General features: G+C 37.3%; 1 protein-coding gene across 1 annotated transcript in view; it reads left to right on the plus strand.

Moving 5' to 3' along the window:
- The window catches only part of LOC125225696 (leucine-rich repeats and immunoglobulin-like domains protein 1), a 121768-nt gene extending 104518 nt beyond the window's left edge, over positions 1–17250 (plus strand). Inside the window, exons 8-9 of the mRNA XM_048129530.1 lie at positions 8099–8195; positions 16196–17250. Of these exons, the coding sequence (XP_047985487.1) occupies positions 8099–8195; positions 16196–16302 (204 nt within the window). The 3' untranslated portion in view covers positions 16303–17250. The remainder of the gene's footprint in view (positions 1–8098; positions 8196–16195) is intronic.
- Positions 17251–17501: the final 251 nt, after the last annotated feature.

Genomic DNA, 17501 nt, shown 5'->3' on the forward strand with positions numbered 1-17501 from the left:
GTACTGCATACATGTTGCACATTTCGGGGCTCGTCTTTGTTGGGGCACTCTTTTCTGTCGTGTCCTATAATGCCACAATGTCCGCATGTGTTGGATACTGCTCGGCAAGTTTTAGCGGCATGTCCGTAACCTTGGCAACGGAAACAGAGTGTGACTAAGGTAAAATCTCGAACTGGGCAAGAGGACCAGTTTACAAATACCCGGTTGTTTTTAATTAGGGCTTTCCGTATAATTGCAGGGACTTCTATAATGTAATCGCAGGTGTTGACATCTTTTCTCCCAGATCTGTGGCTAAGTTTAGACGAGGCCAAAAATGTTTCTAGTGTCCAGTTGCTTTTATCGGATATATTTTGATGATAGAGGCATTTAAAAAACTCTGTCTCTTCCATGCTTGAGGGGACTCCGACAATCACGATTCTGGGCTTCCGTTTTTGCGCTTCGTCCACAATGAGACCAGAGGAGGTTAACTCACAGATTTAAGCTTTGCGATGTCCTCCTTCAATTCGGTGCTTATTAAGAAAAAAAAAATTATACCACCATTCTTGATTTTTCTTTAGACCTCGTACGTGCAAGTTGAGCTCTTCCGGCCGAATCATTTTCTGTACCAGTGTTTTCGTTTCGTCGCTAGATTTTAGTTTATCCGTAGGAAAAATTGTTACCGAGCTAATATTTGTGGGCTGGACATAATAATCATAATAATCATAATCATAATCATATTTATTGGTAAAATCATATTACATGTCAAATCACATTTACACTTATGTATAAGTACAATAATATAAAATACAACAGTATAATGAGAGTACAATAAAATTATCTTATTATAAATAACTCATTGTAGTTATAGAAGGCCTGCTCGACAAGCCAGTTTTTCAATTTAATTTTAAACACTGACGCACTAGGAGCCGCGACGACCTCACTCGGAAGATGATTATAAACCTTGCGACCCATGGCATGAACGAGCTTTTTCGATTTGGTGAGTCTGAGAGGTACAAGGGGTAGTTTATCATTATTTTTGAGGGCATCGGCAAAGGTAACAGGTCCTGGGGTGGATTTCGAGGATTCGTCAATCTTTTTGAGTTCCTGGAATTGTTTTGAGAGTTCTCTTTTTTTTTGGGCTTGATGGGCGTGGTAAAAGACACGAGCGTTGCCTTTCAGGCCTTAGTATTCCACTGCCATAGCCGCGGCGTAGTGAGTAACTTGTCTACACATGTCCTGAATTTTGGTCCTTTGATCAGCGTTTATCTTGCCGGTCGGGTTTGATGATAGAATGGAGATCGTTTGTAGGGCATGCTCTATGTTTTTAAGCCACCCATGGATATCCACAGTAGGAACCATCTTCGGGGGGCCAATATCTTGCTCGCTTGTAATCGCGTGCAATATCTTGCTGAGTGTTAGGTATCTTGCATCCCCAACACAAAAACAAACAAAAAGCAATCTGCAACTTTATGCCGCCTAAATATTATGCACACATATTATCTGCGAAAGTACTATTCGACTAGAAGACTATAATATTATGTTCATCAACATTTTACCAACGTAAGATTCGATATTATAAAAATCTGCAAAGTGATTTATGCCAAAGCATATTCTGCGTAAGGTGTTTCTGCCAAACGTGACTTCTGCCAACCACATTTAAAGTTCCTAAAGATAATATAGACAGAGTACCTAAATACATGTGTTAGTGTTGAGTGTGAAGTAGAGGCTTTGTTGTGTTCCAGGGGTAATCAATAAAACTCAGGTTGTACTCGAGTACTTTGCAACCGACCCGCTTACCATGGCATTTGACAACGAAGTGCCGACTTGAGAGTAGTTCGCATCGCGTTCATTTATTGTATTATCGTCACATTGAACAAAGGCATCCGCTCTTTTATCAAAAAAGAGTCCAAGCTCAATCGAAGAGGTGTCACAATGACATGACCGACCAAGTCTCACTTTAAGGCCAGTTTACATCTATTATCTAAGTTTTGGGGTTCAGTTAATTATTTATTCTGTATAAGGCACCGTTAAAGAGAGCGCCGTAAAAAGAGCACATATCATATAACACGATCTGTTGGTACTTTTTCTTGTACTTACAGATATTTTAAGGATGTCAATGAGACTTTAATTCAGGACTTTCTTGGTCCGTTAAACTGACTGTTAAGAAATTGACCCTTTTCAAAAGAAACTGAACAATGTCTTTAATTCTAAATGAAAACATGAATTATAGGGATATCACATTTTGCACGATCAAACTTTAATAATTATGATATGAGTCATATTTTTATGAATATTAATGGGTATATTAAGGGGATAAACATGACGTCATAATGGCACTCCACCCCATTATGCTCTATGCTGCGATATACATATAAGTTTTATGTCAGTTTCACATGTATCGTAACAAACAGTACATAGTACTGCTATTCTGCTAGCTCGAGTACAATCGCGATAAACTCGCTAGATCAATAGGGATAAAAACTCATTTGGAGAATGGGCATTTTGTCCCATAAATGTATACTCATGAGACATGGCTCGTTTAAACGGGCTTATTTATAGCATTATTTTGTTGTATGACACCAACTTTGGATTACTAGCAGAGACTGAGCTATTAAAAAAAAATGTCTCATATAATCTGTTGTTTTACAAAATACTTGTAATGTAGCTGGTTTTGATATTATTTATATGGATGAATATGAGAAATGCTACACTAATGGTACAAGAAGTCTTCTATTAACCACTACTTACGTTAGGCTCTACGCACAGGGCTAGAATTAACTAATAAAACATATACAATAATTAAGAATTCTGCTACTCGATCGATACCTAAACTTACATATTTGCTGATGACTTTTTGACATATATGTTTAGACCTAAAAATTCTCTGTATTTGTCAAAAAGTGATGAGAAATTCACATTTATTGCACTCGTCAAACTTGCAAAATTTCAACATAGTTCTGTTACATGCATGGTCAATTGATCATTACATCCCGGTCATCATACCTCCAGTCAAAATAACCTTGAATCCTCCCAAACCCTGATCAGATTAGATTTAAACCAAGCCGGATTATCTGGACCTGTGAATAGCCCCTTAGAAGAGGTAGTAGGGGGTGTCACGAGCTAAATTACGAGTATCACTTGTTAAGAGCGCACTAACCGCTAATGCTAGGAAACAGCGGCGTGGATTGAGTGCCTTCATAAATTTGCAAGAATCTCTTTTAAAATATAAATAAACTAGATTTTAACGCTGTATACCCTCGAAAGTTTCGTAATTTAAATCTTCATAATTTTGTCTCCATAATTTAATTCTAAGTATTTTTCATTAGAATCTAGATGATCAGCTCTATTGTTGCATGGCTCTTGATTGTCATTTGGCTGTTTCACAATTTTCATTATTTTTGTGATTTACTTACATTTAATTGTGAGCCTTTGCAAATGAAAGTTTTTCAAATATTTGCTACTTGAATTTTTGGATAATATTAATTCATTATGTTCATGAAGTTCTTTGTACAATCAAATTAAACTTTCAATTAAAAAAATATATATAATATTAATTCGTATTCTTATCTCATGGTTCAGATGTGACCGCTTTACAGTTAGAACTAACTTTCTGTAAGCAAACACAAACATTTAACTTTCAGAACATCAATCTAATATCTTGGATAAATATTTGTTTCGTGCAAACTGGGATAATGGAATTTGTTCAGTACCTATATTTTATAATTGAATAATGCCAATGCCAATCTTCTGGGATCAACATTGTTTTGAATTATTTATAAAGTTGATATCTTTACTTACTGCTTTGAAACAGAGCTAATTCAATAACTAATTCATGATCTTGTGTTTCCTTCCGATATTTTGTGCCTTTTGGTTATTTTGCGTTTAAATAGGAATAACCATAATATTCTTCAGATTGTTACCAGTTTACAAACTTTATCACTTCGCTGACATGGATGAGGCCTTAGTGGCTCAAATGGCAGTGCACTGGAGTAGATCCAGAGGGGTAGTCAGTTCAAGACTCAAAGACAGCAGTAATACATTTACCATTTTTATAGTTATTTGTTATACAAGGGGGCAAAGTTGTATTTTAACGCCGAGTGTGGAATTGAAAAACGAGCAAGTGAAAGGATTCTATAGTTGAACCAAGAGCGAAGCGAGTGGTTCGAGAATAGAATCCTGAACTTGCAAGTTTTTTAACACACGAAAAGTAAAATACTTTTGCACCCGAGTGTAACACAAAACTTTTCCCCTCACTACAGCGAGGAAACTTCAACGCAAAAAATGCGTTTATCACTGCTTCCAGTAGTTCCACAGGTGGTAAATCATCTTTATTACTAAATTCACCTACTTTTATCAATTTTAAAGCAGTTAATTTGACTTTATTCAAGGTCAAATTACTTTACCCACTAGTGGATAAAATGCGTTTTTACCCGCTGGTATTAAAGGACAAAACACGTGTTTCCGAGCGAGTGAGGGGAACAATTTATTATTAGCCTAGTGGTTTTGTTAAGATTTATTTTCTCCAAGTCGACACAACTGTTCATTTGAGCAATAGCATCCGCAAGTCTACTTTTTGTGCTTTGCCGTATACAACCAGGAAATTTTGACTGAGCTCACTCCATCGTAGGTCACGTCTTCGCCTCGGCTTGTCTATGGCCAATTGGCCATGAGTAAGCCCGTAAAATAAGTATAAGGAAATAAAAGCTTCTGCTATATCTCACGAAAAACAATTCCACCTCCTCTCACTTACAAAAAAGACCGTCTAAAAACGGATCCTTGTTTTTCCGGGGCTATCGGACCCATTATCATTAAGTATCAAGGTGAGATCCGCAATTACATTATAGAAACACTCGCCATTAGTATTTTGGGCCTTACGGTTTCGGAAGAAGGAAAATATTAGGCACTTGAGTTGTTATGCCTTTTAAGCCAACGTTATTACGTTTGCCGCTTTCATTGTGTCAGTGAAACAGCGCAGCGTAGGATGCTTTCCATATGATAGTCATAAGCTACCTTTTGGGTAGTGTCGTTTGTTTTTGTGGTATGGTGGTGCGTTTTTTTCGACGGATTCCTTATTCGACTTTTATTATTCCGATTATATTTGGTCCAAGAGGAAGAGCCAATGTGTTACCTTGCGATTTATGCGTTACTTTGCGTCCAATATTTTAAGGTATAAAGTGAAAATTCGCAGTATCGAACGTCTTTTTAAAGTGCAGAGCAGGCCTTAACCTGATAGACTGGTATACAAAATTAAGAAAATTTTAACTAAATTAAACATTTTCAAAGCATGCTAGTGATCGTAGGAACCGTATGGCTGAGATACGCGTCATACTCGTGAACGGGTGCTGTTTGTGGAGACCGAACTGTTCAAGCTTAGCTGGGCCACATGTTATGTTAGATTATTTAGCTTTACTTTTGAGCAGTATACGAGACACTACATTTGGTTCTTGTAAGAATTAAACTTAGACCATCACGTTGTCGTTTAATTTAGTTAATTTTAGCTTTTGGACACTTAGAGACTTTATAAATCTCTGAGATTTTGATTATATTTTGTTTCAAAATAGATTCCTTACTTAAATTATCATGTTGTCGCTTGATTAAGTTACTTTTAGTTTTTGGACACTTAGAGATCTTATACATCTCTGAGATTTTTTTTTTTTGTGAACTTGATTTTTTACTTTAATGATTGACAATTAGAGACTTGTACATCTCTTGAAATGTATAATTTAGCTGTCCATTTTCTGTATTTTTTTTGTATGATTTGACAAAGGTTTGTACTTTTTAAATATTTTAATTTTATAAAATTTGACTCTTGGAGACCCTATACATCTCCATAGATTATTGATTAAGTATAATATCTTTACTTGTAAAATTCAGTCTTTTACAACTCTAAAATTATTATAGATTTCTTTTTTCTTTGTATCTGTTTGTGCTTTCTTTATGTATTAAGTATAGTTAGTAATAATATGACATTTAGAGACTTTATACATCTCTAACTCTACAGTGTATAGCTACTTTGCTTATGATTAATATTTTTGGTTGTTAATATTTCTATTAATTTAATTTGTTTAACTTTAATTAACACTGTAATGTTGACATGTAAAACTGCCCCTGTGGCCTATTTGCTCATTAAATGATTTTGTATTTTGAACTATATTCCCCTTGTTTTATTAAGGGTTAACGAGTTTGGCTTTTGAATTTCAAATTTCGTTATTAAATAAATATTTCTTTCTAGTATAAGCATTTTCACACTTTCGTTTTCTATCGACCCCTTATTTGCCAAGAGTGGCACTGAAACTTTAGTAGTTTCATGTGCTCTGTCTACCCCTTCATGGGATACAGGCGTGATTGTATGTATGTATGTATGTATGTATTAGCATTTTCATCCTATTTTTCATGTGAATTACAAGTTACAGTTAATAATTTCACCAAGTATATGTACTCTTCAAGCTACACTTAATAAATTATTCAGATCTTCAGAAAAACATTCGTAGTAACTGAAAAAACGCAAATATGTATTTTGTAAAATAAACACAGACTAACTCAAATAAGAGTATGTTTGCAATGTTCGCCCTTGTTGTTTAATTATAAAAATTTATTTGTTTTACATTGTAAATTACTAATTAATTAATTAACAATAATGTTATATACGATGCACAACAGTTTTGTAGGAAACAGAGCCTATTCGGAAAAAAAATGATTAGATATGCTGTGTAACCAAAACGTCTTGCTCGCACTATGGCGTGCTGATCAAAACCCAACAGAAAATGAAAGTTTCAGAATCGTTTATTACGTTATATTTTCTAATGAAATCCACTCTAGTGGTGTTTTTCACATTCAAGGCACGAGTATGGAAAAAGTAAACAGCGTTTTTAACGATTAAATAACCATAGCGGATACCGTACCCGTAGTTAATACCGGATCCAAAAATTATGTATGTATATACAATATATACATATTTGTCGCGATGTTTACACTATCGAATACTTACTCTGAACCGTCAAAAACTCATCCTGACTCCGGACATATATGACGAACGTTTATTTTTCACTTTTTTTTTTCACTTGGTTCATATAAAGAATGGCTCACGCCACGCTCAAGAAATAAATTGAAACAATTTAATATTCTATATGACAAAAAGCACCACACCAATGTACCTGATAAGCCTATTATATTTTGCAGTCTCGCTTCAATTCAGGTCTTTGCCAAGAAAACCCTGTTATTTTACCCGTGAACTGTAAATTGCCGTAATATATTTGCCTCGTATTAAGTGGGCACTTAAATATGCTACGTGGTGGTAATGTACGTAACTTTCGAACGTACACGTGAAAGTGATACCGTAGACAGCGGTAATTCAGGATGTATTAAATAAGTAACTACTCTATGTATGTTTATGACTTGGATATTATTTATTTAGGATTTGAACTTCTGGGACGCAGTTGTCAAAAAATTGCTACTGAATTGATAACTTTTAATTTGTTTATTTCAGTTTAAATTGTCTGGGACAGATCAGGAACAAGGCGTTTGAGGAGTTAAATACTAATCCAAAATACTTTATTATGGATTATACCTTGGATAACTTAGGGCAATTATACGCAACTATGGGAACAAATCAAATTATTTTAACAAATATTTTGATTTGTGTTTTTAAGCAGTGAGACGTAGAGTAGTGACAGGGTGGCCTAGGGGTTCATGGCGATAGCACGGATTGCTAAAGATGCCAGTTCGAATCCGGCCTTCGCCACTGGTGGTGTCCGTCATTTTTTCTTTAACATATGACATCTTATTTCGATTTTTAGGGCATTATATTTATTATTTAAAGTGACTTAGTTAATTTATCGACTCGATTCCATCGACAACTAAATACATCGACCGCAATAATGCTATAATATATTACTATCATGATAACTAAATAAAATATGTATATACCTAACTATATTTACACGAACGAGACTAGTAGTAATCACCTTTAAACAAGAAATAAAGTAAAACAGTTTATTTACAGTGATATCATCATTAAGTACCACCATAATTTACCTTCTCAACTTAAGCCATGTTTTTGTTTTATTTCGTCAAATATATTTACTTTACCACCATTACTGATTACGCGCCTTATTCCCAGGTGGCAAGGTTGAAAGTCGACGACGCTGGCAACTACACCTGCTCGCTACATTCGCCCCTTCGCATGAAAGCTATTGCTAGAGTACATGTTCTACAAGGTACGTAATATATTGTATGTAATGCTTACAGTAAGACATGTGGCGCACATATGTCTTAGCAGAACTTTATTTAAGTGCAAGATGTCTTGGAATAAAATTAAATCATGCAAAATTGTAAGTCAAGTTAGTAATGTTAAATTAATTCTGTTTCAGCAAAAACATCTGCAAACGATGCTTTCAAGCTTATATTAATTAAAATTATCCAACGCAGTGAACTTTAAAACTTTTAATTCGACTATTAAGCTATCAAGAATAATTTTGTATTAGAAAGCTGACTAAACTGTCAAGTTTTTGATTTGTTTACAGACCTCATTTTAAAAAGACGTATATGTTTATGTAGCTGTGTGTTAGTAAACTTGCAGCCGAAGACAGCTGCATCCAAAAGATTTAATAACCTCGTCAAATCAAATAAAAAATGACCAATCAGCGGGAATAAATAGTGTAGTTTTGTAAATTAGCACAGTTATAGCTCTCCAGGTGAACAAACCAAAAGTTCTTACTAATATTAAAGTAAAGGGTATACTCGTACCTATATATGCCTACCATTATACCTTAACTGTTGGGTATGCCTGCATAATGTTATTGTACCTATTAAATAAAAATAAAATAAAAACAAATAAAATAAATGAATATAAAATAGCCTTCATAATTTTTACTCTCATCTCCGTCAACTAAAAGCAATTGTTCTATTGTCTTGTCAACCATCAGTAAAATCTACATAATATCGTTCTTGCTACAAAGCTATTCGATTACGATCCTTTATTAGGTTCTAAGCAGCCCGGCTAAGAATTAAGCTGGCATTAACACTAAGCTACAGTAACTGCAACACCGTTGAATGCCGGTATCCTAGACACTTTAGACAGGTTTAAGGCAGATAAAGCCCTGTTAAAGCGTGGGTTTAGTGCCTATCTCAAACGCTGGGAAGTGAACTTTAAGTCCGCTTCCTGTTTTTGATGGAGGTAAACCGGAGAAATTGTTGTTTTTACGTCACTGATCAGCGGTTTATCAAATTTTAGTTTAATTAGTTAATTAAATAATCATTATTATAAATCTTATACGTTTAAACGAGCAATTCTTGTATATTTATTTATTTATCGGGGAGACGGGCCTCGTTAGCATTGTGCTGCAATTCGTCTAGGAGAAGGAATACTCCAAAATATAACCCGGGGAGATGGGCCTCGTCAGCATCGTGCTGCAACCTATCTAGGAGAAGGAAAACTCTGAAATAAAACCCCCAATCCAAGGTGTAAACCGACCCGTGCCGAGGGATGCGTGGCCAGAGGGAGTCTGGTTTATAACGGAGGGTGTCTGTGTTGGCGGTCACAGGACACTAGGTATACCCGCCTTACCTTAGTATAGGGCTCTGCTGGGGTGGACTTGTTATCCCTACTACTCGTGGGAACGCAATGGAGATTTTGAAAAACAATAATCATCCGCATGGCGGCGATGCGGTACGCCACCCATCACGTCTCGTTTCTTACGAGGGCGAGAAGCGGCTCACGGAGAGCCGTTTTGCTACATTGAATGTTGGAGGAGGAATGAATGAGAAATGTAATGAGATTTTGCAGATGATGGAAGAAAGAAGGATCGATGTCCTTTGTGTGAATGAGACAAAGCGGAAGGGATGTGACACCACCACACATGGGGCTTACACGGCGTACTGGTCGGGGGTGCCAAGCTCAGATCGAGCCAGTAAGGGAGTCGGTGTCATACTCTCCGCTAGGATGGCTGAATGTGTAAATGAGTTTGAGTGCGTAAGTCCCAGGTTGATATGGATTAGAATGAAAGTGGGCATGATAAGGATATTTGTGCTCGGGGTTTACGCTCCTGTAGATCAGGGAGCGGGAAACTCCCAGCATACACAGGATGAAAGGCGAATGTTTTGGGACGAAGTGAGAGACGTTTTAAGAGTGTGCAAGGATAATGAAAGGATAATAATGTTAGGTGATTTTAATAGTTGGGTAGGAGTCAAGAGAGTTGGGTGTGAAAGGGTTCTAGGTATGCATGGCGACGATAGAGTGAATGAGAATGGAAGGAACTTGTTAGAGATTTGCCTCGAGTGGAACCTTTGTGTGGCAAACACAATGTTTTCTCACAAATGGATACATTTGTATACTCGAGAGGCAGAGAACGTGAGGAAAAGTATGATTGATTTTATAATCGTGGATGATAGAATGAAGAAGAATGTTCTGGACGCTAGGGTGTATCGTGGGTCAGGTATCCATACTGACCACTTCCTGGTAATGTGCCGAATAAGTGGTCTGTTCAAAGGGTGGCGATCACGACCTCGTGCGGCCCCTAGCGTTTTAGACCGAATAAAAGTGGAATGTTTGCAAGAAGAAAGCGCAAGTGAAGAGTACGTCAGTAAATTGAAGAATGAGTTTGAAAGTTTGGATGATATAGATGAGATTGATGAATTATGGAGCAACTTTAAAAATAAAGTTGTAAGTGTGGCTAGGGTAGTGTGTGGTGTGAGTAAAAGGAACAAAGGAGGAAAGGTGAAGAATGTGTGGTTCGATAAGGAAGTGCAAGAGGCGGTATGTGAGAAGAAGAAGCTATGGCGGGATTGGTTAGCAGCACGAGCTAATCAAAGAGCCCATAAAGCCTCTTTTGATGAGGTGAATGTAGCGAAGGATAACTATAGAAGTATGAAAGTGCGTGTGAAAGAATTAGTTAAAAGAAAGAAAGATGAACTTAATGATCAAATGGATGAAAGATTGTCGCAAGATTTTCAGACGAACATAAAGTTCTTCTGGAAATCCGTTCGCCTAGCCAGAGGTAAGAGTTCAGACTCTGAGCTAAAATCGGTGAAAGATTCGAATGGAAGTTTGCTGAATGGGGAAGAATGTATTCTAAAGAGATGGCAGGAGTATTTTGAAAGCTTGTTTGAAAGGGAGGAAGCAAATATGCTAACCTCAGGTTTGAATGGAAACTTATCAATGGATGAAATTAGCATGGATGAGATTGTGAAAGCATTGAAAGGTATGAAATCAGGTAAGGCTGCAGGATATGACAAGGTCTCCGCCGAGATGCTGAAGGCTGGACAGGGCATTGTAGCGAGTCAGTTGTATCGCCTTTTCAATTTGTGCTTCAGTACCGGCCGGGTACCTAAGGACTGGTGCAAGGCCGTCATCGTTCCTCTTTACAAGGGAAAAGGCTCACGACTGGACTGCAAAAACTACAGGGGCATTAGCTTACTCAGCATCGTCGGAAAACTGTATGCGAAAGTGTTGATTGAGAGAGTAGTGAGAGTAACCGACGAGAAAGTGTGGGATGCACAGGCGGGATTTAGAAAGGGTATGGGATGTTCGGATCAAGTCTTTTCCTTACGATGCATAGCCGAAAAGTTTTTGGCCAAAGGTCAAAAGGTCTATTGCGCTTTCGTGGACTTGGAAAAGGCGTATGATAGAGTGATGAGGAATGAATTGTGGTCGGTAGTGTCCATGTATGGAGTAGGCAGTCAACTCGTTCAAGCACTGAAATCTCTTTATGAGGATTCCAGTGCTTGCGTGAGAATAAACGGGTCATACACTGAGTGGTTTAGCATCGAAAAGGGTGTTAGACAGGGATGTGTAGCGTCGCCGTGGCTGTTTAATTTATTCATGGATAGTTGTTTGCAAGATCTGAAAGATTATGATTGTGGGTTGAGAATGGAAGGGTTACTGGTCAAATGTCTCCTATATGCCGATGACCTAGTATTACTTGCGTCGTCGGCTGAGGAGTTACAACTGATGGTAACAAGAGTGCATGCATCCTTCGAGAGGAAAGGAATGAGAATGAATGTCAGTAAGACGAAAGTAATGGTATTTGAAAGAGATGAGATTATGACAGATTGCGAAATTGAGATCGATAATGAAAGTTTGGAACAAGTGAAAGAGTTTGTGTATTTGGGAACGTTGTTTACAAGGGACGGTAAACATGGGAAAGATATTGAAAGGAGAGTGAATGCTGGGAATAGAGTGAATGGAGCACTAAACGCTTTTATGGGCAGCCAGAAAGTGTCGCAAAAAGCACGTCTGGCGGTGAATAGAGGAGTTTTGGTGCCTACACTTATGTATGGTAGTGAAAGTTGGGTGTGGGAGAAAAGACTTCAAAGTCAAGTGAATGCCGTAGAAATGAGAGCGTTAAGAAGCATGGCTGGTGTAAAGTTGAGTGATAGGATCAGAAATAGCGTGATAAGAGAGAAGTGTGGAGTGGATGTAGATGTGGTGACAAAGATTGAGATGGGTATGTTAAGGTGGTTTGGGCATGTAGAGAGGATGGATGAGAGGAGATTAACGAAGAAAGTATATGAAAAAGGAGTGGAAGGGTCAGTTGGTAGTGGAAGACCTAGGCGAACTTTTCTTGATCAAATCGGGGAAATATTGCAAAGAGGCCAGGTCAGAAGTACTCGAAACCGACGAGCGTGTATGAGAAATGTTATGAAAGTGTGTGAAGCGAAAGTGGTTTGTCAGGATCGTAGTAAATGGAAATCCGTGATCTCTGCCTACCCCTCTGGGAAACAGGCGTGATTGTATGTATGTATGTATGTATGTTATTTATTTATATATAATTATGTACCGACAATCTCGGAAACCGCTCTAACGATTTCGCTGAAATTTTGTTGTGTGGGGGTTTTCGGGGGTGAAAAATCGATCTAGCCTTAGTCTTAGATCCCGGAAAAAACGAATTTTCGAGTTTTCATGTGTTTTTCTTTCGCATTAGTAAACGCAAAATATGTTCGCAGGCACATCGTGGGTGTCAGGGTTTCGAATCCCAGCCAGAAATAAAGTTTTTTTTTGTATTTATAAGATTTTTTTTTTATAATAAAATAGAACCGAGCGAAGCTCGGTCGCCCAGATATTGGCATAGAAAATTACATAAAAACTATATTGACTATTTAAAAAAAAAAATCTTAATTTATCCTCAGGTTGTTATTGAACTATACAAGTTGTAAAATCAACTACTAAAAACTTCAGACTTCACATATGTATAAATAGGAAATCACAAAAAAAAACTTTCCCATTCAAAATGTTAAGGTAAGGTGAAATAGCCCATAATGGACGGTGATGCCATTATGGACAAAAAAAACACAAATCCTTAAAAATAAGTATCTAAAATTAGTTTCTAAAAACTGACGGCTATGTACCATAAACTAGAGTTGTAGAGCTGTTTTATTTTGAAGTTTCAATTAACTCGGTTATTTCTGAAGGATTTGGCGACAAGATAAAATTCATCAGTTTACTGAAAAAAATATCAAGACGAATTCTTAGTAATGTTGCTAAGACAGTTGAGTTCATGTATAAAATAATAAAAAAATAATACTCGGTGTAAACTTGAATGCGTTTTACTTACTGCATTAAGCATGAGATAAGGTATAAAACATACTAGTTTGTTGCTCCAAAGATATAAAGAAATGGCGTTATTTTGCGAGTGTCCATTACTGGAACCGAAAAACTGCCTACCTCCTATGATGGACAAGGAACAATTTACAAAACCAACATTTACAAGAAACGATCCTATGTTAAAATAACTCGAACTAATTGTATTTATGGTATATAAAATTGACTCATTGAGTATCAGTTGGCTTTAAAAGTAAAATTTTAAACTTATTTCACTGTCCATAATGGGGGATCCATTACTGCAGAACTGCCGTCCATAATTGGAGAAAAAACACCTAGTTTTAATTTGTTAAGTATGAAGAAACTATAAGGAGTATCCATTCTGCGATACGCTTGAAATGTAAAAAAAGGATAGTACATTCAAGATTTAACACGCTTAGCGGTAGAATTTTTACATTTATGAGTGAAATATCAAATCAGGCGAAAATTTTCCTTAAACTGTCCATGATTGGGTCCGTTACCTTACGTCCTTGAGTAAAATCTAGCGGTTTGACTAAAATATGGAAATGGAATGTATTCTACTACGTGTAAACAACTTTCAATAAACACTTTGACACGTACGATGAATATGGTATTTAATTGAAATCTCTCAACAACCACGATTGAAGGTCCTGACATAGATTCCGGGATGATACCGGGGTTGTACGCCCACAATTTCCAACATATTATTATCTTTTCCCCTGAGTAGTATCTTTCTCTCGTTACCTGATTCGAGGCAAGAACGTCGCTACGCAAAAACCATCAGTTTAATAAAAAAATACTAGTAAAATGCAGCAAGTGCAAAACACTATGATACGCTACAATGTCGTGTCACGATGCGGTTCCGTGACGTGAAAATCTAGGACGCGAATTTTATAAAATCATAACATGACGTCGTACCGTAGCGCGAATCTAATAAAGAAGTGATACTTAGTTCTTTATCTGAGACTTGTTAGGATTCTTCTAGTAAAACTGATTAAATGTTTTATATAAAAGAGGCTTTGTTATAACAAACAATTTTCTAGTCGATATGAAAAAACATGCTTATAATATTTCTTTTATTTTTCAACCATGGGTGCTGCAAAGTTACAAATTTACTCTTCGCATGTTTATCGGCCAAAGTTTTACAGTACATATGGAGTTTCAACGGAGGCACCTAAAGTACCACTTCTCGCACTATTATGATACAGCAGCACCATCCGGTATGCTTCTCTCGTAAAAAATACCGTAAAAATACCCATGTTACAAAAAAGTGTTTTTTTTTTTAATTATAAATGGGCTTACTATTGCCCACAGACTAGCCAAAGGCAAAAACGTGGCCCACTATGGAGTGAGCTCGCCCAGAAGATGCCTGTTCACTCTTGATTTGAAATTGGACACCTTTGAAAAAATGGCCCACTTATCCACGTGGATAAGACATCTGTCACTCTCACACTGACATAGGTACTTGCCAAAGCGTGACCGAAGCATAATACGCCGGCAGGTGTACCTACTGAAAAAAACATTTTTGCTTTATTCCAACTTACCTATATAATTTAACGAAAATGAATATAACCAATCAGCCCACAACAATATATAATTAAGTAAACAGCTTTTAGTAGCAAACAATGGAGTGGCGGTTTTGTGTTATTGCAGCACACGTTGCCACGAAACCGCATAATTTAGGAAATAAATACATTCATGCCCAACTGATTATAGTCATATTGAATGGTGATTCATACAAAGACTATCATAATATAAAATGGAATAGTCAAATGAAAGCCTTTTAGCTTGGATAGGTTTTTCATTTATGAATAGTAAAGGTGTATTTTATTTCATTTTATTCAGATAATCATAGACAGAAAATATTGACGGTTTTTTTTTTTTATACTACGTCGATGGCAAACAAGTATACGGTCCGCCTGATGTAAAGCGGTCACCGTAACCTATGGACGCCTGCAACTCAAACAGTGTCACATGCGCGTTGCCACCCCATTAGAAACTTGTACACTCCCTTTTGCTGTGTTAAGTACACAGCAAAAAGGAGTGTACAAGTTCCAAGGAGGGTTCGGGTTGCCGACGACTCAAAGGACAATAGACGGAACAAGTTAGTTCCGTAAGTCCTCCCGTCATCAGCACACCGCACCCTCGTTGAGCTACATAAATTGTTGCTAAGAAAGTAGCTTTACCAGCAGCGCCGGAGCAGACGCGGAGTCCGACTTGTCACTAGAGCCTGACTGTTTTTTCTATTTTTGTCAACTGCTCATTTTGAGTAAACGAGATTTGTTGAAATAAAAAATGCCCAAGAAATGTTTTACTAAATGTTAGATTTGGCTTTTTTTCTTTTGGGATAATATTCGTTGGCAATTAATTATTTTGAGTAATTAAAGTTTGGTAAAATGAACATTGCCAAAGAAAGGAAATGTCTAAATATTTATTTGGATATCATTATTCTGGCAAATATGTATATGGCACATGATAAGTTGGAAAATGATGAGTTGCCTTTTAAATTTTTGGGATAGATTGTTTGGGATGTGAAAATCTGGCAAATAACTTTCGGTAATACATTAGTAACCCCACTTAGGCCCATTACAATTTTAATTACGTTTACAAATCGTGAAAGTTTAAATCAGTGTTTAACAAAGTTGTTTCCTCCAACAGGTTCCAGCTTGGCCGAGCTACAAAGCGGCGTGAAGACTAAATCGAGCTACACGAGCCTATTATTATCGATGCTGCTTGTGCTTGTCATGCGCTACGAAGACAGGTGACCTACTTAGACGGCTTAGGTACGCTAGTGATTGGTTCTACGTGTTATCGAATCGGCTGCGTTCTTACTAAGTTGTAGCGACATGTAACAAGTAACAGAACATCGGCAGAGCCTAACGACACATGCCTACTGAAGCTACTGGCCCCGTAGCCGAATGGCATTTCTCCGACGCGAAACGAAACCGAAACACCGCGAAAGACAGTCTGGCTCTGTCACGCCAATCCTCAAGAGCGATAGAGATAGACATCTACGAGCGTTTCGTTACGTGAGCGTTTGTGCCATTCGACTACGTACCCTGGTTGGATCCCAAACCAGCCTAGCGTATCGTAGTGAAGCGACAGAGCCAGACTGCGATTCGATCGCCAAGTAGTGCCAACGATTGTCATTTTAGCTAGGCCGGCAGGCCTCGCTCAAATGGTATCACCGGGCCTGCGACGCAAAACGCCACCGAAACGCCTGTAGTCTGGCTTTGTCGCGCCAATGCGCAAGAGCGATAGAGATAGATAGCTACGAAAGAGATATTATCGTGAGCGTTTCGTGAGCGTTTGTGAATTCGGCTACGCATACAGGGGTCAGGCGGTTGGGTAACGATCGGTAGCACAGAGCTGGTTGTAGCGGCCCAGATTTCCATAAATCGACGATCACCATATGGGAGGCATAGAAAGATAGCATTGAGGTGGAACAATTAACATCAAAAGTAGCGGATCGATGACGCTTCAGAAGTACCTAAATATCATTCTGAAGCCGCTAAAGAAGGATGTCAGATAATTTTGGTGCGTTGTTTCATCCAGTACTATTCTGCCCTCTTAAGCCGAAAAGCGCTACCTCAAAGGAAAATTCATAGCCAACTTATACTTATTTTCCCGGAGCTGTAAGTCCCTCTTTTTGACACATGACAGCGTCCACAAAACGTAAACTCGCGCGACCTAATGAAATTTTGAATAAAATCCTGTAATACTATTTAAAACAATCAAGTACTTAAAAACAATACTTCCCTTACTTTCATAATCTAACACTAATGTTACATTTTTGCGGATCTTCGTTAATGAGTATTTTACAATATTAATTTATCGCGCAGCATTTACTTATTATATCATTTATCATTCATTCTTATTTTTAAACTAGTGCTCTGGCAGAATCTGTCATTTCGATTCAAATGACATTTCAGTAAGTTGATAGAAATCGTATATTTGTTTAAGC

The sequence above is a fragment of the Leguminivora glycinivorella genome, chromosome 1, assembly GCF_023078275.1.
Source record: "Leguminivora glycinivorella isolate SPB_JAAS2020 chromosome 1, LegGlyc_1.1, whole genome shotgun sequence".
NCBI lineage: Eukaryota > Metazoa > Arthropoda > Insecta > Lepidoptera > Tortricidae > Leguminivora > Leguminivora glycinivorella.